Source organism: Hypanus sabinus, chromosome 22, assembly GCF_030144855.1.
Source record: "Hypanus sabinus isolate sHypSab1 chromosome 22, sHypSab1.hap1, whole genome shotgun sequence".
NCBI lineage: Eukaryota > Metazoa > Chordata > Chondrichthyes > Myliobatiformes > Dasyatidae > Hypanus > Hypanus sabinus.
This window is the reverse complement of record NC_082727.1, coordinates 41412219-41437574: the sequence shown is the minus strand read 5'-3', so window position 1 is coordinate 41437574 and position 25356 is coordinate 41412219. Positions and strand designations below refer to the sequence as shown.

At 35.8% G+C, this 25356-nt stretch overlaps 1 protein-coding gene across 1 annotated transcript in view; it reads left to right on the top strand.

The window, feature by feature from the left end:
- LOC132379559 (RNA/RNP complex-1-interacting phosphatase-like) overlaps nucleotides 1-25356 on the top strand; it is a 43789-nt gene that overhangs the window by 5896 nt on the left and 12537 nt on the right. Inside the window, exons 3-6 of the mRNA XM_059947608.1 lie at nucleotides 20365-20440; nucleotides 21720-21851; nucleotides 21946-22069; nucleotides 25028-25088. Coding sequence (XP_059803591.1) covers nucleotides 20365-20440; nucleotides 21720-21851; nucleotides 21946-22069; nucleotides 25028-25088 — 393 coding nt within the window. The remainder of the gene's footprint in view (nucleotides 1-20364; nucleotides 20441-21719; nucleotides 21852-21945; nucleotides 22070-25027; nucleotides 25089-25356) is intronic.

The window sequence follows — 25356 nt, the reverse complement described above, 5'->3', positions numbered from 1 at the left end:
CATTTCTGTGTATAAAGCATTTGGCTGCCTGGAGTGCATTTTTTCTGGATTTCAGTGATCCACGCAGCATCGTGGAAGTGTGGAATGTGCTGGAATCCAGGGGACATTCTGTTACTTGGCTTGGGAGCTGGATGTACTTCATATTCAGCTGGCTTAAAGCTGAGGTGCCCAAATCTGCCATATCTAACATGATACTGTTAATTCAGAGGTTTTATGACCTAAGTTTGAAAGCAAGGTAAGTATAGTTAAGTGTTTATCATTTCATTTGTTGTTCTTAAAGGTAGTTTAATTTTTAAATTGATTTCACTTTAAATGTCTCTGATTAACAGACATTTGGAAACAGTGAAGCAGACCTTTATCAGCAACAGCACATAGCTGCAGGGCTAAGACCTTTGTTGGAAACTCCATGGCCACAAAAGGTTTCTGTGGTCATGAAAGGACTTTCATGGTTAAGCATGATTTGATCAATTATAATTGATACTTGTACATCGTGCAGCTTAAGTCAATACTGTCTGCAGGCAAGATACAAGAATCAAATTTGTTGAACAATAAAATTTGCTACATTGAGTAATATATTTCTTGGGGGCAGATGTAGACTTAGATATAGTAATTTTCAGAAGGTTAATACCTTCATTTTTTCTTGGGAAAATTCTGATTTACTTTTTACTTTTTCTCATCAACAAATTGTTTTATTTCTGTAGGAGGCCAGTCATTAACAAGATGTGCACATGTCAAAATTCTCTTGAATTACAACAAAGTTTTCTTGATTTTAACCAAATCCTTATCAGTAGAAGCTAACATTCCACCTGTTGTCTTTTGATTTTGGGTACCTGATTGCTAATATTCTTTGGGTTGAGAGGAAGGATTCTCTACAAAACCATCTAAATGTCATTGTTTCGGCTCTACCATGTTTATATTGTAGATAAATTTAGACATAACTGGGTAGCTGAGATCTGAGTACTGATGTCTGGTTTTCATAAAATTTGGAGAACTTTAAAAGTTAACAAATTCATCAGCAATAGGTAAATGCTTGTCAAAGCTATTTTGCAAGTTTTTAGTCTCATTAATTTTTCTGATTTTAAAATTTTTCACTCATTTCATTTGGATATCCACAACTTCTAATAAATTGTCTTGCAGTAAGCACATAGGAAATACTAATGCCTGATACTTCTATATTCCTCATTACTTCCCAGAAGTAACGTCTACTTTCTGTAATAATTAGTTTAAAAACAAGGCAATTGATCTTTTTAGAATGCAAGCCAATCTTCTGAACCCTGTGAAATTCAAAGACTTTTTAATGGAATTTTTTGATTGCAGGATCTTGTTCTAGGATCTTGTTTCACTCTGCTTGAATATTATCGAAGAACAAAAAGAAGCTCCATGCATTCTACCAGTTAGGTAGCTGTTGGGAGGGAGAGAGACTTGAGATTGAGGAACCTTCTGAACTGGAACAAATTAGCCTGTGTGTAAGAGGGAAAAAAAAACTGAGGCGATGTCTGTAGACCACTGGTATAGGTATGGCCTAGGTGACCGTAACTTTTAAAACTGTCAAAGACGAGGGGGGAAATATTGAAACAAATACACAATCTCGTATAAGGAGGGAAACTGAGAAGAGGTGCTGATACAGTGGGATGGAGGAGAATATGAAGAGATAAGTATATTACATTGTTAAATTTTAATGCCTATACTGAGGGCTTCATTGTATCCTGCCAGAGGATTAGGTTCTGTTTTGGAACTGAAAAAGACTGATAATGAGTGGAATAGGAAATTCAAGTTATAAGCTCAGTCAAGCTTTTGGGCTAAACAGTGATATTTGAGTTTAATTATATTTATGCATGGAGAAATGATCCATTCTAGTCTGGGCAGAGTGGGTTGAAGAAGTGTGGAGCTTTCATGATTTATGCTTGCCTTGTAAATTTGCAACTGCATTTGTGTTTCAAATATTTATCTTCAAAGTTTGAAGTAAAAAAGACTCAATTGGACTTGAAGGATAAGATTGTACATCTTTGCAAGTGAACATCTTTGTTGTGCTCTGATTTTTAAAATTACATACAGATTTAGTAAAGGCTTAAGGCTAAAACAATAATAGGATACTGTTAAAGGAGTCAAATTTATTGCTGTAGTTTGAGTGGAGGCAAGCAAACCAGCATTAGTTTCACACAAGCTGTCTAGTTGAATGTTATGATAATCTTTAAATTTTGGAGGGAAAATTCAGTTATACATTATGTAGATATTTAAACTTTAAGGCAGGAGCATTAGAACTTTAGGAACCTCTGCTACTGTTGTGTCATATCTTCATCTTTACATAGTTTGTATTTTGGCCTTTTTACAGAAGGATTTTGTACCAGGAGAATCTTTTCCAGGCATTCAGGATCTCTGCCAAGAGTAATGGAAGAAAGGAGAACCTGGAAAAGTTCTGTAACTGTTTTAACTTTGCACTGACTTTTAAGTCAATGCCACTTCCTTGTTTTGGAAGATGTATGCAATTAGAATTGTTTAATCTGTATATTGGTGCCATTTGCAAGGCAAGTTACTTATAACTTTAAAACTATTGTTGTGATTCTTAGTGTAATGAATATTTGTGTTGTTGAAAAGCATTGTACACAACAGGTTCTTGATTTTTTTTGGATGAAAATAATTCCAATAAATGGGTCATTTTGAATCACAAACATAAATATTTATAAATGGATGTTAGTAAAATGCATCAGAGGACATGAATGTACTTACAAGTGGTTACCTAGCCCTTTGAGCTGCTCTGCCATTTGTGTGGTCATGATTGTAATCTCAGCTCTACATTTTTTTTACTTGCCCCTCCAGTAGTCTTTCATCTTGTATTTCATAGCAATCGTTCTACTTCTGTCTAAAATATATTGGGAGATTCTACTTCTCTCCTGTGAGGAAGAGTTTCAAAGAGAAAGTTTCAACTTGCCTGTCTTGAATGTTTGACCTCTGATTTTTAAACTTAGATCCCTAGCTGGGATTCCTCACGTATTTTGTGCACATCCACTCCATCTTCAGGACCTTGTACATTTTGCAATATCATCACCAGAATATTCTCTGCTGTTTGATTTAAGAATAGTATGATGACTTACATTATATTTTGACTAAAACCCTGTTACAACCATTGGAGCAAAAAAAGAATGTGAATTTTCACTTTTGTAAATATAAATTGCATCTACTTCATTACAAATCAACTGAAATTCAATCAAATGTGTAAACCATAAAATGTAATATAATTTCCAAACTGATCCTTACCTTTGAGCACTGAATGAAAATACATTTCAATAGTGAAGTAGAACAACACATTCAGTCACATGTTGAAATACTTACATTTTTGACAAGGGATATTCCTTGGTTGTCACACACAATCTTGCTATTTCAAAAAATGCATTGCTGATCTGCTTGCAGATCGTGTACCATATCTGTTCTGCTTTCTAGCAAATTGGGGACAAGTTCATGTGCTGGACCAACACTGAGACGAGCCAAGGGTCTTCTGCCTTTTTGATTTTTCTGGTTCAAAAGGCAATATCTGCAAAGAGGAACATTTCGTAAGTGAATATACACCTGGATTCAAATCATTATGGCAAACTTGGAACCATTGTCAAGAGAATTTAATATCATTGGGTTACCAAACAACCAGAACGAACTTCTGTTTAGTGGATTGAAGTAGAAAATGTGGAAGAAGCAGTCACATTCAGTGAAATACTTGAATTAGCCACATCTGAAAGTAAATTTTGATCCGAGGATCTTAATTTCACATTTTGGCAAACAAAGGACAAGGAAAAGTTATTGCGTTGATGTTCAGGAGAATTGAACTATTTTGTGGATTGGAAAATGTTCAAGTCTTATTCAATTGCTAAAGGAATAAAAGGGCAGTTTTCCACTTTTGACATACACTGCACAACTTAAGATTTTTTTTAAACATTGGGAAATGCTTTGCAGACAGTTTAGGTTTACAAATAGGGTAAAGTAATTTTGATTGTCTTGATTATTGGAGGAAGAAATGAAGCATCAAAATGAAAAAAATGCTTTTTGGGATGCAGTCAAAACTATTCTGTATCAGTGATTTCAACTTCAATGAAGAAGGAAGCATTTGCTCAGAATTTACCGTTGGCAATTTTTTGATACTTGCTCTCTGACATGGAAAGTATTGGCATGAAGATCAAGCAATTTGCAGCAACAGCAACCAAGTTGGTTGATCGATGGATCATAATAAACAATCCAAGCAAGGAAGCAATGTTTGACTTGCAGTCCATATGCTAAATGTTGGAGGTACACAAATTTAATTTTGAAGTTGAAACATGAAAACATTATAAGGAAACTTAATCTGCCTCAGAATTTGTCAGCAATGATCCACTTGTGGTTGCTTGTACACAAACCCCCATTTAATTTTGATGGATCTCCTAGTGGTCACATCTTTGCTAAAGCTTCATTAATGGTACTTGGTAACAGAACCATAGTGGTGATGGAGGCAGTTTCTCCCACAACATTTGAAGAAATGAGTATTTAGTAGTTGAGGCATACAAAGCTCCAAACCTGTTGTGAGTAAATGAGAGTGATTGGTGCAATGAGCATGGTGGGCTGAAAGGTCATTTTCTATGTTGTAGAACTGGCAACTTGTGTGTATGTGAATGTGAAAGGGTGGGAAACTTAAGCCACACTGTGACATAGTTGACTGACAGAGATTGAACATTGACAATTGGAAGCATTCTGGAGCTATTAGAGCAGCTGCCATTTTCTTAAAATAACATTTTCATTTCAACCTTAAATTGAATTCTGTTTCTTATGTTTTATAGACTTCCCTTTGCATTAGAAATCCATTGGAGACCTTGCTGATTTACCAACCAAGTGCTGAGTAATTGTGAGAACTTTGTGCTCTCTAGTTGCACTTGTGTTTGAAATCAATGGTGGTTCTGAAATTCAGGACTTCAGATGTGTGTTTATGCATAAACTCCAAATTTGCTGAGGAATATTGAGCAAGTGGAACTACCAGTGTTTTTCAGGAGGAGGCATCTGAGCCACTTGCTAAACAACCCAGCCCTATAATACTAATCAATAATTATGCCAAAAATGTCAGACTTCATATAACTAAAGATTTTTCAGAGTAATGTATTTTATGCCCTAAGCAAAAGTTTAAAAGATGTTGGTTGAAGCTTGAAAGCTGAAAGTAGCATTGAGTACAGCCTGAAAAAATCTGATTAAATCCCTAATGGCAAAGTGGGGATTTTCAGATTAAGATACAATGGAATATATGAGCAATGGTTAATTCTGGTAGTTTATTTTCCATTTCATCAATTTGGTGTCTGCATATAATGATGGTGAAATAACTTCAATTTGAGCTTGACAAGGAATTGACCCATCCTGTCTTTGTGGGTGATTATTGTAGAATTTCTTGAGCGAATCTTTATAGTAGCAGACAGTGAAGGAATAATGGAGATCTCTTTATCTTTTTGATTAAAGAATATTCTATGCTTAATTTACTAAATTGAGAGCTAGAAAAAGCAAAAGTATCTCAGTGGAGAAAGTGAGTTGAAGTGTAGGGAGGAGACCAAACCATGAATCAAAGAAGAATTTTACATTTTGAGTTGCTTTTTAATCAGAAGCCAAAGTGTCTACTTTGGGTAGTAAGAGGGAAACCCCTAATGACAAAACAATATATCTTGAATTACATGTCAGTTGAACCGAGTTAAATAATAGTCTGAAGGTCATATGCCAAGTTTGCCAACAATCTGAATTTGGTTTTAAAATTGATAGTTAAGAAACTTACAGAGATTGAAAACAGTGGTTTTGATGGAGTATATCCTCTACTGAATGTGGACATTTAAGTTTCTGCATTTGGAGATGAGAGTTTATTGTGGTGTCACCTCCATATAAATACACAGTTTCAATCTTGTGGGTCTCATTTTAGATGAGAAATGAGAGGTAGTAGAATAGATTCTGGTTTGCAGGAAGAAACATCCAAGTGTTTTGTACACTGATACATCATAAGTGAAAACTTTCGTAAGAGTAGATCCAGCATTTTTTTTTGATGTATTACAGGATACCTGTAATACAGTACCTCTAAACTAAATTTTTAAAAAAAAACACAAATGGGCTAGGCTGAGAGATTTAATTTATTTAGCGATACAGTGTGGAGTAGTCACTTATGACCTTTTTGAGTCATACCACCTCAGCAAACACGATTAGTCCTAACTTAATAACAGAACATTTTACGGTAACCAATCAGCCTACCTGGTACGCTTTTAGAGTGTGGGAGAAAACCAGAGGACTTGGAAGAAAAGCCACATTCCATGGGGGGGGAGGAGAATGATGTACAGGGACTCCTTGCAGTATAGCGTCAATGTTGAACATCGAAATCCAGAACATCCTGAGCTGTAATAGCATTGTGCTACCACTACACTACTGAGGGTCTTTACCTTGTTACATTGTCATAGAATATAGGCTACTTTTGGATCTATTCCCATGTGAGAGCTTGGAGTAGCAGCAGTAGGTAGTCCTCCTGCTACAATTTCTCTGGGTTAGATCTTGACCTCTGCTGTTGGCTTTCTTTGTGTGTTCTCTTGGATGTTTTGGTTTCACCGCAGATGCGAAACACCAAATTGGTAGGTTAATTACCCTTGGTTCAGGTAGAATTGGAGAATTATGGTAAAATTCATGGATATGAGAGACATGAAAGGTTACAGGAAAACAATTGGAGAAGTGGGATTACCCTGAGAGCCACCATAGCCTTCATGGGCCAATTTGCGTATTCTAAGGAAATGTGATTCAAATTAATTTTGCAAAAGTCAGAATTGAAAACATGAAGTACAAAGAGAAGTTGGAGATTCAATGGCAGTAAATGACATCTGAAAGGGAAGAACAATAATTAATTGAAACAAATAACCATCAATGTCAACGGTACAAGGAAGGCAAGTTGGAAGTTAGCAGTTTAGTAAAATCATATTTCATTTTAAAGGCATTACAGTTTGGTTTGGGGAAATCGGCACAATTATATGAAGATGAGTTTGTTTCTTTAGCGGGAGTTAAGGACTGGAGAAATAAGTGGCAAAGGAAGTAAATTAAATATTTTCAGTCTGTGACAAAATTGGGGTGAAGGAAGAAGAGTTACAAATAACAGTTTGCACTTTTTGTTGAAAAAAAGAACACATATATTCCAATATGAGCAGAAACTGGAGTTTCCACAAGAGAACAGGGCCTGATAATCTGTAGTTCAGCCAGGTCAGGAACTGAATGACTAAACTGGATCCATTTGTCCAGCATTTGTGATTTTCTGCATTTTTAAGGAAGCAGAGGTGAAAGACACATTAGGTGAAATACCGCTGTTAAATAATAATTATCAAAACATCCAAGTATTGATTTGGTTGAGAATTTGTGAGAACAAATATTTCCCTAGAATGGTCATGTTCATTAGCTGATGGACGTGACTTAAATATGGATAGCATTGACTGTCAAAATGAATAAATCGGAGATGACACCTAAAATCCTATTTGTTGACACAGATTTATAGGGGGTTTTTTTCTCCCAGTCTGCTGACTTGTGACACACTGAAAATGTAGGAATACCAGTTAGATCATGTTTGAAGTTGAGGTTCCAGTCCAATTAACTGCAGAACAAGTTTTGTATTATATGTACAAAAATGTTTAGAAAGGAATTTATTGAAAATAGCATAAATACTATTTGTGCTTAATTGTCAAATAGTTAAGAAAAAGCATTTGTACATTGGACTGGAGCTAGTACTGTTTGTATTGGATTAACCTATTAACTAATTTTTCCAGAAACACAAGTTGAGGTAGTTTATTTTAAAAAAGCATTGCTATCACAGCTCCTAATGCTTGTGGCACTGGCACTACTTGCTGCAGCACCGTTACGCACTTGTAGATTTTTAAATTTTAAAAATTGTATGCTTTGGTGTTATTTAAATGTCTAGCTGTAAGCATGGTACTTGCAATAACTGTCAGGCATATTATCGTTTTAACCTGGTGCAAATTACATTTTTAAATATGTGGTAGCATATCAACCAAAATGGATCTTCTGTGATTTTAATTTTGCCATTTATTTAAAACAGTATTTGTTTACAATAATTGTATGCAAAAACCTTTTTGTTTGAGTCTCTTTGGAATTTGGGATATTGCCTTTGATTATCCCGAAGCCAGGATAATCGAGACTCCAAAGGTCCACAACCTTAACTATTTTTTTCTAAGCAGTTTGAGTTGATTTGATACTGCTTTTTTTTTTGACTTCATGTAACTTTTATTTAAAATTGTACCTCATGTTCTTTGTAGAGTTGTGTTGCCATCTCATTTATGTTGCTAAAAATTTTCTGAATTGTTTATAGCTTAAAATATTGTAAAAAATCAAAAAGTGGTTCTGGATTGAAATTTGGCTTCATGGTTCTTTGAACAATTATACTTATGTGTTCACTGATTTTTTTGTGTAGCTTATCCACTTATATAATTATTTAAATATGCAGTTTAGTTGTCATAATGATTCCATTGTGAAATGGAATTTGGTTTGCAAATGGAATGCATTATCACAGGCTTTTTCAACACTTAATTTATCCTTTTTACTTGAATAATCACCAGAAATAGAAAAAGAAATGGGGAAGCCAAGACTGATTTCTGTTTGGTTAAGTGGTTAAGATTAAAGTAATTAACAAATCAAACAATTATTATTTGTTAATGTGAAGGATTTTTTTTAAATCTTGTAAACTCTTATCATCGCCCCCATTCCTCTTCTCATTCTCACGACTGATCAGTTACTAAATCTCTGGAAGACTTCCTTAAAATTTGAGAGAGAAGTGCATTGAATACCTGGCAATTTGGCTTTGAAGAGATTAAGATTGTTTCTTCTAAAGATGGAACAATGTGGCTGATTGAGGAAAAATTTAAAGCAAATAACATGCCTTCTCAGTTTTTTTTATTGTTGAAGTATTTTGAGAGAAATTTTAAATGGATCGACTCCATAAATGAAGAACTGCTGATACTAAACTTGAAAATGAAGAGCCTGAAGAGAGAATTGGTGCATTGAAGTGAAGCCTGCAAGTAGTTTGTTTATATTGCAGTGCCCAAGATGCCTTATTTTACAGCTTTTAATACAAGATAAAAGTTAATAAATTTCATTTATTGGGTAATGATGTAAAAGGATGTGTAACCTAATGTGATCATTTATATTCATCTTCATGGAAAGCATTGTAAAGTTATTGGGTCCACTGCATTTACCATTCAATGAATTTTACAGAGCAAAGTTGTGATTGTCTCATTTTTTTAAATAAAGCTTTTTTTATGCAACCTTAAGGTTTGTAAAGTTGCTATCTTTAGAACCTGACAGTACAGAGAGTTGTTAAGCTAGCACCCAATATATAGTAATCTGCAGCCTCTACTAAGTAGAGAAAATTTTAGAGTAAAAGAGCAGTTTTTGTGTAGTATCTGGCTTCCTCAGGATGGGCAATTCCAGGGTTATGTTGATATTGTAGATACAATCGGGTTGTAACATGCACAAAAATGAGATAACTTGGTACAGTTGAAGGATTTGACATATTTAAAGTATCTGGAGGAATGTAACTTGTTGATTTCGATTATGGATCAACTGCAGACATCTTACACTGCAAGTCTAACTTAGACTTTTATAATTAGTAAAATGTAACTTTTAAAGATTCCTTCATTGAATGTAATTTACTTTTTAGTGGGGAATAGGAAGAAATACAGCAGTACCTTAAATTACAAAGATGGCCCTAAACCGGCTTCTGGTTAAAGAAAATTGCATTTTTTTTAAACTTTGTCTTTAGGGTTGGTTTTGCTCCCTTCAAATGGTGTTAAGATTTTCATGGAGGTTATTCTTTGGTTGATCATCATTTTCCAGTGTCATTCATTTTTAGGACTGAAGTGATAGAGATATGGAATGTTGGTAGCTGGGGTAATGATTAAAATATAGTGATCTCACACACTGTTTAATTATCAAAGAGATGTAGCCAAGAATTGAAACAGTTTTGGAGAGTGAAGATTTGACATGTTTAACTGTTTGATATATTTAAAGTCCAAGGAAGAATAGTAAGGTGATAGAACCTTTAATTAGGAAAGAAAATATTGAGCTGTTTTTAAAAATGTGATATTTCCATTTTACTTAGCCTTATAAATGTAGTGGAATGAATCAAATTTGCAGAATTCTTTGGCATTATGCCAAGGAATGGGAAGTAACCAGTATTTGAGCACTTAATTACAAAGTAAGCAAAAGAAAGCCTTATTTGGAAATAGAAATGTCAACAGGCTTGTTCACAGTATGAAGTTAATATCTACAAATGTCTATCATAGTAGGGAGCTCTTCAGTGTGTATTGCAAAGGATGTCATTTTGCTATATCAAGTTCTCTTGTGAAATTATCAAACCTAGTTGCAAGAAAGAAGTTGGTGAACCCATTGTGATTACCTGGTTTTCTGCATTAATTACTCATAAAATGTGGTCTGACCTTCATCTAAGTCACAATACTAGACAAACACAATCTACCTAAACTAATAACACAAACATTTGTACTTCTCATGTCTTTATTGAACACATTGTTTAATTATTCACAGTCCAGGCTGGAAAAAGTATGTGAACACAGTATTTAATAACTAGTAGAACCTCCTTTTGCAGCAATAGCCTCCACCAAATGCTTCCTGTATTTGCTGATTAGACTTGCACAACAACGAGGGGGAATTTTAGACTATTCCTCCATACAAATTATTTCCGTTCATCAATATTTTTGGGATACTTGGATGAACAGTCCTCTTCAGGTCATGCCACAGCATCTCAATTGGGTTAAGCTCTGGATACTGAGTTGGCAATTCCAAAACACTAATTTTCTTTTTAAACTATTCTGTTGATTACTCTTCTGTTTCAGGATCATTGTCTTGTTACAGCATCCAACTTCTATTAAGCTTCAGGTGATGGACTGCTACCGTGCTTGCATTTTACTTCGTAAAATGACTTGATACACTTGAGTTAATTCTTCCCTCAGCAATTGCAAGCTGTCCAGGCCCTTGAGGCAGAAAAACAGCCCCGAACCATGCTTCACGGTTGGGAAGAGGTGTTGGTGTGCAGTGCCTTTTCCCCCCAACATCGTGGGGTGAATTTATGCCAAAAAGCTCAACTTCTGTCTCATCTGTCCACAGAACATTGTCCCAGAAATGTTGTGGAACATCCAAATGGTCTTTAGCAAACCTGAGATGAACTACAATTATTTTTTGTTTTTTGAGAGTGGGTTCCTCTGTGGTGTCCTTCCATGAATACCATTCTTGCTCACGTCTTTTCTTATAGTGGACACATGAACAAAGTCTTTAGCAAGTTCTAGAGATTTCTAAAGGTCTTTTCTGTTAGCCTTGGGTTCTTTTTCACCTTCAGCATTGTACATTGTGCTCTTGGTGGGATCTTTACAGGGCACCCACTCCTAGGGAAAGGAATAGTACTGAATTTCCTCCATTCGTAGGCAATTTCTCATACTGTGGACTAACGAACACTCAGGTCTTTAGAAATGTTTTTGTCACCTTTTCCAGCTTCATGCAGCTCTACAATTATTCTTTTAAGGTCCTCTGAAAGTTGTTTTGATCGTGGCATGGTGCACATACAGATCTTTTTTGAAGAGTAGGTTCTGTCAGTAGCCTGACTTTGTCTCTTTAAAGGGCAGGACACCTCTTCCAATCTCATCTCACTGATTGGAACACCTAACTCCAAATAGCTTTTGTAGAAGGCATTAACCTAGAGGTTCACGTACTACTGTGAACCTAGACTGATCGTTAAAATAGTGTATTCAGTATTCACGAGAAATACAACTGTTTGTATATTACTAGTTTAGGCAGATTGTGTTTGTATATTATTGTAACTTAGATGAAGATCACCCACATTTTGAGTAATTATTGTAGGAAACTGGGTAATTGCAAAGGGTTCACAAACTTGCAACTCTACATATTTGGACATTTGAGATTAGAAGCTCAAGGCATTCAGCATTGAAAGCAATGCTAATATGCATAAAGAAAAGCGGAAATAAAACTTTCCAGTAGATGTATACATTCTAATTTAACTAGTTCAAGGATTGGTGATGGACTCTTTCATATTTGCCTAGTTTTGAAATCTTAAAGTGGAGTAAATCCACCAGAGGCATTAGGATTAATGACCAATGAAAACACTAAATGTATGCAGAATTTGGAGAAGGAAGCAAAGAGAAACATGAAATCAAACAGGACAAAAAAGTAGAAATTGGGAATGACCCTGAAGTTGTACAACTTTCTGTAAAGAGGAAGTCCAAATACTAGTGCTTTGTTTTCTAGTTCATGCTAGGTCTTTGTATTTCAGTTTATTGGCATGCAATTCAGCAAAACCTGGTATGTGACATTTTCACACATTCTATAATTCTGAAAGTTTTCCAATATTTCACATTTAACTGCTTACATTTTCTGTTGATTCTTGGCCCATCCCCACTCATGTCATTACACTTAAGCAACTATGATTGCAAATATATTAGTCCTGGACTCCAGAGGTCTTATTAGTGTTGCTACTTAACATCTACTTGTGCAAAATCTAACTTGTTTACATTTCTGAGGAAGTTTTTAGTTTGAGGAATGGTACTTTTATAAATCAAGTTACAGTGCAAGGTTTGTAATTGGGGAAATATAAATGGACTGAGTCTTACATAAAGATAAGTCAGTGATTTGGCACAAGAATGGTTGGTCTGTTTCCATTGAAACAGCTAGTTTCAGTCATTGTAAAATGTACTAGAAAACTGAAGGCATTAAAGATTTGGAAAATCTGCACTTTCGAATGATTTTTTACAAGATTATTTCTAAAATTAATTCAATCCATAAAGCTTAAATTTAGGGATGGACTACTAAAATGTAAGGATTATGCAGAAATCCCTGTATGATGAACTTTGTATCATTCTATCTTCCATTAAATGAAGCTCTATTTCTAATAAGTAGTTTGTCAATAATGGGAAGCTTGGACGTTTTGAATCACTTATACCCATGCTATTTGACCACTCAGAATAGTAATGAGGCTCAGATTGTTTGAATGAGTAAATAGGCCCAAGTTTGAAAATGCATCTCATACCTTTCTACTCCATGTGACACTGTTGCCTTATGGGGGATAAACTGTTGAACCTTTGAAAATGTTTTATTTTGGCCTTCAGGCATTTATTATACATACCGAGCAATAGTCACTTATTTTTGAAACTTAACTGGTTTTGATGATACCTTTTATCCTTATCCTATTATATTTTTAAGTTTTTAAAGGTAGGGCCACTTATTTCATTTTCACATCTATCTCATGGATGAAAATCTTTGTGATTTGCTGCTGCCAGGTGCTAAAATCCTGTGGTTTGATGACTGGATCAGAATTTCATTAAATAGTAAAGAATGCTTCTCATCAATTGGTAAGTTTATTATAAATAATAAGTTTTTAAATCTAGAACAGTTAATCAGGTGTGGTAGAGTCCAAATTCCTCATTGTAGTTTTGAAGTTGTAACTGCATTCATTAGAGGAAGACAAACATTAAAAGCAAAAGGCAAGTTGTAATGACACCTAGTACAAACCAGTGAATATCCTACTGTGTATGTTACAAAACACCGTTGGAAAAATCTTAATAAAATTGTCCCAGGGAACCACTAAATATTTATTGACCATTTCTCAATACACCTGTATGTCAGGATCAGTAATCTAGTAACTATGAATCTTAAAACTGGCGCACTCTTTTCACATACATTGATTGTTGGCAATAGTAGCACGTGCAGTTTATGGGTTCTGGAATAGCTAGGTAAGTTATAACACAGTATTCAAATGTCCATCTTGGTACTGCCTGGACATTTGAGCATTTGGGAGACTAGTGATTTGCCTATGCTGTGGAGCTGCATGCCACGTGGGAACTTGGTTTGCAACACATTCCTGAATTGCATTGCAAACAGTTTGGGTTATGAGCAGTTCACCAAAACAAACCCTGCTACAACTGTGTTGGGAGGGTGTCCTATACATTGAATATAAGTAATTGTATCCATATTTTTAAAATCTGGATAAATTTGAATTATTAAAATGCATGCAAAATTTCTTAAATCTTTCAGAAAGGCTCTACAGGAGATAAATATGATACTATACTTTTTTCTGATATTAATCATTTTCAATAATTTACATGGTTAATTGTATTGACTGAAGTTCAAAATATTCAGATTTCAAGGCTATGTTGTTTCCTCATTCATAATACTTACTTGAGCTCTTGAAAGTTATTAAATGACAACCCACACATCAACCTACAGCAGTTGTCAAAATTGTAAAGCAGGGACACAATTTGAGTTCATGTTCTCAAATGATATTTCAATGTCAACGTACAATATATAGATTGTCGGGTAACTAAATGCACATCTATTGTGTGCATTTCATATGTATGTATGTATAGTCATATGTTTAAAAAAATTGATCCTTAGAGTGGCACATATGTTCCAGGAAGAAAATAATAGGGTAATTTAGAATTGTTTCAGTAGCTGCTGCTTACTCTGTGCTGTGGTCTTAGTGGTAGAAAACTTGAGAATTTTTTAAAATTCCTTTGGCCATTCTCAAAGGTAGTCATGGATTGCACCGTGGCACAGCCAGTAGAGTCACCACCTCTCAACCTCAGAGATCCTGACCTTGAATGCTATGTGAGGTTTACACATTCACGCTGTGGCCACATTTGCTTCTTCCAGATGCCCTAGCTTCTCACATACTAAAGGCACGTTGGATGTTATATTACTTGTGCACTGTAAAATGCATCATGGTAGAACCTGAGGGATGGGGGTTGTTAAAGAGAATTAATGTAGAGATAGTTTAAAATGAGTGGTTTATGGCGTGTCAATTCAGTGAGCAGAAGAGCCTGTTTGTGTGTTCCCATAGCTTTGATGTTCCTTGTGGATCCCTCACTAGGGCATGTAAAAATAACCTGAAGGAGCATGAAACATTGCAAATAAGTAATTTTGTAAAACCTATGTTCACAGTAAGAAAGATTCCCACTCAACTAATTTGAAGGGTTTTAAATACCATGTTTACCTAAAGGCTTTAATGTGTTTGTAGATCTTGGTGAAAAGAGGTAGATTTTCAGCAGAAAAGAATCCAGCAGGTAGTTTAAGGTATAATTCTCTAGATTTTCTGTCTTTAATTGGGATTTGAGTAGTAGACATTCAAAACTATATATAGCAATATTCATTGCCAGAATTTCTGATACTACCTGTTGTGCACAATGGATAATTATTGAGATTGTGGAAGAAAATGTGCAATTTATGACCGATGAAGAAAAATTTCAGCTCTACTCTTCCCTAGACACTAGACTTTGTAATTATTTGATAGCCACACTTGTAAGCAGAATATCAACATTCAAGACTACTTCTGTAGGTGAACACTATTTTTGCTTATGCCAGTCAGGAGGACTGTGGAAAGATATCAAAGTCTAGTAGTTAAGTGTGTATGTTGTAAACTTTAAAATCTGGAAGTGTATTTGTGTGGGTAAATGACACATTAAGGATTGATGTAGCAGTATTGTAAAATGGTTGGTCACCACTGTCTTAGTGGGCAGAAAGACCTGTTTCCATGCTGACTCTCATATAAATTCCCATAATCTTGATATTCTCTTGTGGATCATGTCCTGGTACATCCAAAGATTTGCATAAATTAAAGGAGAACAAACCATTAAAACTTTTTCTTTCTGTCTCTTACCCCTCTTCCCCAACCACATACCACATCTTGAAGATTCATGGGGGGAAATAAAATGGCTAAGATTGATACTGATGACTATGTCCACAGTAGGGGTATTAAAAAATAGAGGGCATAAATGTAAGGAGAGATGAAGAAGATTTGAGGGTAAAGTTGTTAACACAGTGGCTGATATCTGGGACTTGCTGCTGAAGGAGATTGTGGAGCCAGATATAATTACTTTGTTTAAGAGGTTTAGAAAGACACAAATAATGCATAAAATGATGTAGACCTAATATGGTCAAATCGGATCAGTGATGATGGGTGAAAAGGTCAGTATGGACGTGAGTAGCTGATGGGTTTATTCCTGTGTTGTACAAATCTGACTCAATAAAAGAAATTATAAAATAAAATAGTTTGGTTTTAAGAATGTGAGCTGATATTATTAATTAGAAGCTTTTGTGAAAGCAAATCATTCTTTCAGTTTATATGAGAAAATAAAATGTTATAACAAAACCTTAGAAATGACCTACACAGAGAACAATTGCAAAACCATTCAATCCTTAAAGACTTAAATCATTTAATGAGATTGTAGCTAGTCTGTTTTTAATTGGTATACCTACCTTTGTATTATAACCCTTTTAATGCCTTTTAAATCAATGTTTCTGATATGAAATCCATAATTTTCCCAACATTAGTCACTATTTGCAGTAATATAAGAAAATAGGAACAGGCTACCAAGCCCCTCAAATCTGCCTGATCATTTCATATCACAAGATCACAAGACAAAGGAGCAGAGGTAGGCCATTCGGCCCATCGAGTCTGCTCCGCCACTCCACCATGAGCTAAGCTATTCTCCCATCTAGTTCCAATTTCCGGCTTTTTCCCCTTATTCCTTGATACCCTGACTAATTAGATACCTGTCAATCTCCTCCTCAAAAACCCTCAATGGATTGGGCCTCCACAGCTGTATGTGGCAACGAATTCCATAAATCCATGACCCTCTGGCTAAAAAAATTTCTCCTCATCTCTGTTTTAAATGGGTACACTCTAATTCTATGATAATTCTTAATCTATGCTGACTTCAACTCTGCTTCTATGTCAGTTCACCGTAACTCAGTTCCTTGATCTTTCAAGTCTACAGTGGATAGTGGTTAATTATGCTATCAGTTAATCAGGGCAGTTGCTTATTTAGGACAACTCTTAAATAACAGAAAATGATCAAGAAAGTAATAAGGATTCCCTTCATTTAGTTGGTACAGAAACTATTGCCAAACTGTTTCTAACTAGTGTCAGTCGAGTGAATTTGTGTTGCCGTTCAGCAGCACACCGTGCTCGTAGCAAAGTTTTTAAGTAGTACCGGTGTTTGTGGTCAAGAAGCTATGATTTTTGTTAATGATAGCTGGTGAGGGAAAACTAAGCAATAAAACAATTTAGAATTGTTTTGTTTCCTGCGGTTTCAAGCATTCAAACTTGTAGATGCTAGAAACAGGCCGGAGTAAAAACTATTTTCTTAACTTCAAAAAGTTTGGACCTACAAAGGATTTGAAAACATCAACAGTCATCTTGAATGTTACAATGACAAGATTTGGAGGATACAGTCGTCGACAGCATTGTATGAAAGCAGTCCATTATCTGCACTAGGTGTCTGTGCTGATTTTTGTGCATTTACAGTCAGTCAAGACAACATGGCAGCTTATTGGTAATTTGTCGAATCGGACAATGACAATTAAAATCTGTGGGGAGAGATTTTAAAATAGAAAATATGTTGCTCTGGGACAGTTCCACTCCCTCAGCTTTGGAAGTCTGGATCCAGTGGTATGAGTAGTTGTCACAAACTGGGGTCTTCCTTGGTTGCAATGGATGACTGATTACTTCAGTGCCTTATTATGTCCTTCGCTTTCCACAAAGCATTGCAGACCTGCCTTCTTGATCACCAGATCCCGCTGTTGATTCATCTACCCAGTCTGCCAGAGCTGACTTCATGTGTTAGAATAAGTATGTCCCTATTTTACTGGGGTATGAAGGCCTACCGACTACCCTCACCTGGTTGAAGTGGTGTTACTGCTTTTGCATGCAAACAGCTATTTGGAGCTACAGGTGAGAGCTGGGTGTCTGCTGGGGACTAAAGTTGAGTGAGCTGCCCCAGAATGGACGTGACGACCCTTCACCAGAGATGCTACCCCTCCCTGGACACCACATACATGGCAGCATAGACTGGATGAACTCCAACATCGATAACTATTAGGAATTAATACAGTTTTATAGCACTGTAGTAACATTAGTAGAATTCTAATTTGTTCCATACGTAAATACATTTTTTAAGAATTCTGTTAAACGGTAGTTTGTTTTTTATACTTTAACAATTTAACAATTTCTATGAAAGTTTGACTAATTGGGGGTAGCAGCTTAATTGGGCTAAAATGTACTGGTGCTGGTGTGTCCCAATTATCTGGAATGCATTGTATGTCCATCAACACTGTAAGTGTGTCTAATGATCTGTCCTCTACTATCCTTTGTGGTGGACAATTTCTGAAATTCACAACCCTGGCAGACAAAAATTACCTCTTATTTTGTAGTTCCGTCCCCTTGTTCGCAACTTTCCACTAGTGTATTCCAGCTTTGTTTTAACAGAATCAGATTTATTATCACTGACGTGTTGTGAAGATTGCTATTTTGTGGTAGCAGTACAGTGCAATGAAAAATAAGCAATGCAATAATAATGGGTCATAGACCATTCAGAGATCTGATGGTGGAAAGGAAGAAGTTGTTACTGAAATGTTGAATCTGCAATTTCGTGATACTGTACTTCCTCAATGGTGGCAGTAATAAGAAGTTATGTCCAGGATGGCGGGGATCTTTAATGATGCTTGGTACCTTTTTGAGGGATAGGCTTTTGAAAATATCCTTCATGCTGAGGAGACTAATGCCCATGATGGTGCTCACTGAGCTTACAATCCTCTACAGCTTTTTCTGACCTCGTGCATTGGTCCCTCCAACCAGACGGTAATGCAATCGGTTAGAATACTCTCTGTGGTATATCTCAAAATTTGTTGGAGTCTTTGGTGACGTAGCAATTCTCCTGGCATGTCTTCTTCATAATTACATCAATATTTTGGGCCCAGGATAGATCTTCCGAGATTTGACAACTAGGAACTTGAAACTGCTCACCCTTTCCACTGCTGCCCCTTGGTGAGCTCCATTATGTATTCCCTGAATTTCCCCTTCCTGAGTCGACTATATATTTCTTGGTCTTATGTTTAGTGCAAGCTTGTTGTGACACGCACTCGATTTATCTCAGTCCTGTTTTGTGAAAGTACATTCCAACTTTAGTTCTAAAAGGTCTCACTAATTTTATTATGCTCGCTGATCTTCAGCTTCCAAATAAGTAGAAATAGCTTCCTTCAAGTTCTTTATCATTCAACCATACAGTTGTATACAGCTAAACAAAACAACGTTCCTCTGAGATCAAGCTGCAATACGTAGTACATATATCACATACAGCTCATAAAATAATAGTATTAGGATAATATTAAATAAATTTCTGTAGATGTACAAGTAGATAAAGTGTATATATACCATATAGTTAAATATACAACAGCACAATGCAACTTGCGCTGTCATAGGTGATGTGTACCAGGTGGTAGCAGGGTGTTCAGAAGCCTGGTGAAAAATCTGTTACCCAGTCTTAACAGTCCTTGTTCAGATTCAGCAATACGTCCTGCCTCAGGGTAGGAGGTCAGAGATTATGTTATGGATTTGAGAAGTCCCTAACAGTCCTGAGGACCCTGCAACCACGGTGCTTTTGGAATATATCCTGGATTTGGAGGAGGGAGGGGTTGAAGGTGGTGGTGATGGAGAATAATAATTCTCTCACCAGCCCTCCATTCAGTTGTTGGGTCTTGCTGTCCGATGCCTTGCAATTCCCATACTAGATAGGATACAGCTGGTCGGGCACTGTCGGTAGTGCTCAGGACTTTCAATTCTCTGAATTACCTTTAGTATCTAAATTTAGAAAAAAAACTACTGTAGTGAATGGAGTCTTTCATCAGAATTTATCCTGAGAAGCCCATTGTCATTCCATTATCTGTTGTTGATAACCCTGCAAGGTCGCAATCAGACTTTTGCTAACCGGGTTTTGTATAGCTATAATAATTAGTGCTGTCAGACTTTCTTCCATCATTTTCAGTTTAACTTTTGCATTCTAACATCTGTTGTTTATTTAGCTGCAGGTGCCAATGTCTTGTTTCATTGTAGTAAATGTGCAATTTGGTGAACTGCAACTAAATGTTCAAGTAAGCTTTGAAATTTGCTAATAATAAGACAGAAAATGATGTAATCATTCAGCACTTCAGGCAGCATCTGTGGGAAGCAAAACATTTCATGTTACAAGTTGTGGACCCTTCTTTGGAACCGAGTATACAGGAGAAAATTGTTCGGTTTTAGAGGATGGGGTCATAATGGATAGGATAAAGAATATCTTTAATAAAGCAAGGCCAAGGTTTTCATGGTGATGCATGCAGTGTTCTCTGATCTGAATCTATAGTTTTTTAAAACTAATTTAAATGATAAGTCTTAACAAAATAACGTAAAACTTACTATCTGTATTTCTAAGTGTAGCCTATGACAACTTAACAAATCTGGTATTATTATTTACTGAAAACTTTTTTCATCTAATTATAATATAGATGGAGAGGCATTATACCCGTTGGTCGACGCATACCAAGAACGAGATTCATTGCTTTCAAAGTCCCTTTGAAAGGAGTAAGCACATTTTCTTTGGTGAATTGATGGTGAAAATATAACCTAACAGTTGCGCAACTTGTTGGAGGAAAATGTTTAAACACTTTCCAACTTCAGTCACTTCCTTTGTCTTATGATAAATCTCATTCTGTACTCTGAGGAAAATCTGAATCCTACTCATACCCTGCCCAAATTAGAACGTATTGTGGGAAACCCTAATGTACTAAAACTGTAAACCAGTCGTTATATTCCGGTGACAGCCTGACTGATGATTTGTATGAGATTAGTGCCAACTCCTCGTTTTTGCATTCTATCTTATGAAAACAAAATTTCCCATTTCTTTTAAAATACCATTTTTCCACTGGTCTTCCCACTTTCATTTATGCATTTGAATTTACATCATTTCTATAATTGTTCAGCCAAATTACATAGCCTTGCACTTCTGCATTGAATGGCATTTTAATTTTCCCCTTATTCCTTCAATCTAAATAAAAGGATTTATTTAATTTGATTTGTTTTCTATCTTTAGCTATCATTTTCTGTTGCGACATCCTATATTTTCACAAGGGTAATTTATTCCTGGTTGGACTTCCCTTGTTTCAGCAACTCCATTCATTTCAGTGGAAGGAAATAGTTACAATATGGAGGTGTTTTTGGTTCTTTGTATTTTCTTTAAATTAAGAGTTAAAAATTGTCTTTCAGTAACTTTAAACAGAAACAGCCACATAATTCAGCAGCTAGCTAAGTTTGAGAGATATAACTCAACTGGTTGTCAAAGTATTTATGTTTATGAGGCTTGTTAAAGGTATGTCATGTGATGTACTTATGACTGAAGTTCCTGTATAACCGACCAACTTGTAACAAGGTTCTGTAAGAAAATTTGTTGCCAAAAGATCTAAATCAGTTAACTATGGACTTGATAGATACATGGGCAAACCTGGGCTGCTTACAGCTGCCATACTTGATCAATGAAATCTTTCCATTTGCATGGCATCCTTATTTATTGAAGATTTTGTTTCATCATATCCACTTTTATATACCATTCTTGCTTCTCTTAACAACTTGCTTATCTGAGTAAGTTTCCTGGTTGATTTCCTTTTCAGTCAAGAATCTTTTTTTAAACTTTCTTTGCTTTTAACTCTCTGACCACTGAAACCTTATCCTGCTTTCTTGGAAGATTCTTAATTTATGTATTTGCCTTGCTGCATTTCTTGGAACTAAGTTTATGACTGTTTCGTCTTTTCTTGTAAGATATGACCTAAAACTATAGTAAATATGTTTATATTTTTTCTCTTTGCAGGCAATAAGTCAAAGGCTCACAGCTAATCAGAAGTTTTCTCCAAAGGATCTTATAGCAAAAATTAAAGAGCAAAATGAAGAACTTGGTTTAATAATTGACTTAACATATACAACTCGCTATTATACTGAAAAGGTATATAAATAATCTCTAATTCAACTTTAGTTTTGGCTTTCATTGAAATTGAATGGTCAACTTGGGTGCCCACATAATGCATTATTTTATTTAGGATTTGCCTAAAAGTGTGCAGTATCAAAAGCTGTATACAGTTGGGCATGAAGTACCAGATGATGCTACAATTCTTCAGTTTAAGCGAAGAGTCAGAAAATTTTTATGGGAAAATGCTGACAATGGTAAGTAATGTGCTACTCTTGTTAATTATGGTTATTTAACTGATTTATACTCAGAGAAGTGTTCAATCCCTATTTAATTTATGCATTATAACTGAGATTCTTATAATTCATTTGATTGGATCCTGGGTAGTAAACCTATTGCACCTTTTATTCAGCCATGGTTTTATAACACTGAATTTGCAGAATCAAAGTTTTACAGAATGGAAATGGGCCCTGTGGCCTAACTCTTCCATGCCAATCATGTAACCCAGTGAGCTAGACTCATCTGCCCACTTTGGCCTATAGTTCTCTAAACCTCTCCTGAACATGTATTTATTTATATGGCTTTTAAATGTTGCTAATGTACCTGCATCCCCACTATTTCGGGTATCTCAATCCAAATATGCATCACCCTTTGTATAAAGAATATGCCTCTGATGCCCCTTCAAAATCGCTCATCTGTGATCTTAAACCTCCTTGCTATAACACCTCCCTAAGATAAAAATACTAGGTGCTATTTCATCCTGTCATTCCTCATGATCTTGTATACCTCTTATCAGATCACCCCTCAATCCCCTACATTCCAGGGAATAAAGTACTAATGTATGCAACCTCCTCTTGTAACACAAACCCCAAGTCTAGGCAAAAAACATTCTAGCAAATGGCTAGATACTTGTGAGAACCAACCTGCCAGTTGTCCTCTTAAGCATTTGTGAGATATTAATAGACTCTGGATGTGAAATACGGTGAGAATAATGATAGATCAACAAGTCATTCAGCAATAGCACATTTAAAAGTTGCTTCTAGTGTGCCAACGTTAATTTGTGCTGATGCATTTTTATTCTGTATAGCTCCTCCCTTCTGATTTCATGCTACCCCTAACCTCTCCCTGATACTTATGAATTGGAGTAATATTTCATCACAAGTTTAACATCGCATGCAGATTTCCTGGCATTTGGCATCTAGCTGCCAAAAGCAAGAGATGGAATATAATGGAAACTGGGGAGATTTAAAAATCATGAGATATTACAGTAAGTTGATTATTTTCATACAGCGAGTTTTAAACTATGCACTGAAGATGTGAAACATTCAAGCTAATCTTACTGGGAGCTTACTTTCCCACAGAGATTTTGTGCATCATCAAACAGAAACCTGATTATCTGTTTAACCAGTCCCACCAAGCTTTAGGTACCTAAAGCGTGTCTTTGTGGGAAGACACAGTTCCTGTGACAGTGCAAGCACAGGGAGAATCATCTGAGAATTCGATACTCACAGTTTTCATGATATTTTGTTGTACATGTGACGCTCTTATCAAAGATAAAACTTATGAAAGATAAATTACTCATGAAAAATCATATTTCAGTCCCTGAAGATGTTCTCAGCACGACTGGGTATTGTGTTATATTTGATTCTGTCATCAAATTTCTCTGGAATGAACTTTGTAATGGTTTCCAATACAAGCCGTCCCCAAACTATATTACCGTTCTATTCCTGAGAACTGTGTATAAATCGGAAATGAACAAAACGTGGGAGAGGATCACAGAAATGGTTGTGATGGGAGAGGAAGCCCGTGTGGGAAGAACAGTCACCAACCAGTCTTACTAACTCAGTCCATTCAGTGCTCCTATTTCTGCTCTGCTTAATCCAACTCCTGATAGTTGTCTTTTAGGGGTGATAGTTGTGTCTTTTGAGGGGACCGGGGGGGGGGGGGGCGGGGGAGTCAGTGGTGCATAGAAAAGGTTGATGGAAATGCCATGTTCCCTCCTGGGAGAATGTGCCTGCAGCAGTTGACATACAACTGCCAATCTCCCAAGCACTTATTCAATGGTAATTTTACATGACATGTTCATAACTGGGGTAGGACCTCTCTACCTCTGATGCTGGAGTAGTAATACGTGGAGGCACATCTCTAGTTGTATTTTCCCTTCTATTTTACATTCTTACCAAAGGGAGGAAGCCTAATCACTGCTTGTCTGATGGATAGAGTGCACTTGTTAGTAGTGACTAAGTGAAAATTTAAAGCATAATTTAAAATTTGAGGGACAATGGACGTTTGGTTAAATTGGCATGTGAGCAACAACTTGAGAAGGATAGACACGCTTACAAAGCAAGTGCTGCAAAGGGTAATGAGATGAAAACACAAAATAGAAATGACAATTCATTGTACCACACATAACAAATGTATTCTCTATTTGCCCTTCCTAATCTATTTCAGCCATTTAAAGCCTGCCTGTACAGAATCCAAAGTTCTACCACAGCACTGCACTCATTCACTTTTTGAGCTCCTCCTATTTGTGGCAATAGTTACCTTCCTATTGTTGGCGGAGAATAGCTCATCACTTTTAATTTGTCTTCATGCACAGCACAGACATTGTGGACTGATTGGTTTGTTCCTGTGCTGTACAGCTCTATGTTCTACTTTCTACTTCATCCAGTAATATACTGTATATCATTAAAATGAGACATACGATTTGACCTTTCCAAATTCATTCCTACCACTCAGTGTCGTCTTCCAACAATCAGCTCTTCTGCATTCCTTCTCTGTATTGATTTGTTTGAATAATGGAATTAATCTTGCAACTTGCAAATCTTCATAGTTTTCACAAACCACTTTCATGTAAGTATGCAAAAACTAGAACTGAACTGAAAGATGTTCTACATTGAAGTGCCAATTCATATGCTAAACTTAGGGAAATGAGGGATTGTGAGAAACAGCCATGTAAGTTTCTGATTTTGCAAGTGAAGAAAATAATTGATAACCAAAACCATCAGTTAAAATGAAGATGACATTTTATAGCCTTGGATTGAAGTTAATGGAGACCTGGTTTTCAAATCTTCAGTTTTCACAAAGTTGAAGAATAAGCATTTTGATTACTGTCCCTTGAGCTCTGCAAGCTCCGTCGAATGTCATGTATTAAAATTATTCTGTAATATTTTTGCACATTGGTAAAGTTTCAATTCATTTCAATTTAACTTTAGATAAAATTATTGGAGTTCACTGTACAGGTGGGATTAATAGAACTGGATACCTTATCTGCAGGTAAATACTGTTTAAATCTAAATTATTTCACTGTTTCTAATCATCCTAAGATTGTCCTTAATGAGGAAATTAGTGCAAATTTTGGATTACAATTATTGTTCCTAATATTTTTCAAGTGTCTACTTGATAGTTATTCAGCATGAATGGAATATGTTAATTACTTCTCTCTGGACATAGTAACTTTGTGGAAAGATTCAGCTAAAAATTAGTATGATTATATTAAGTAACAAGGCAATGATCCAAAACACAAGAGTAAATCAACCACAGA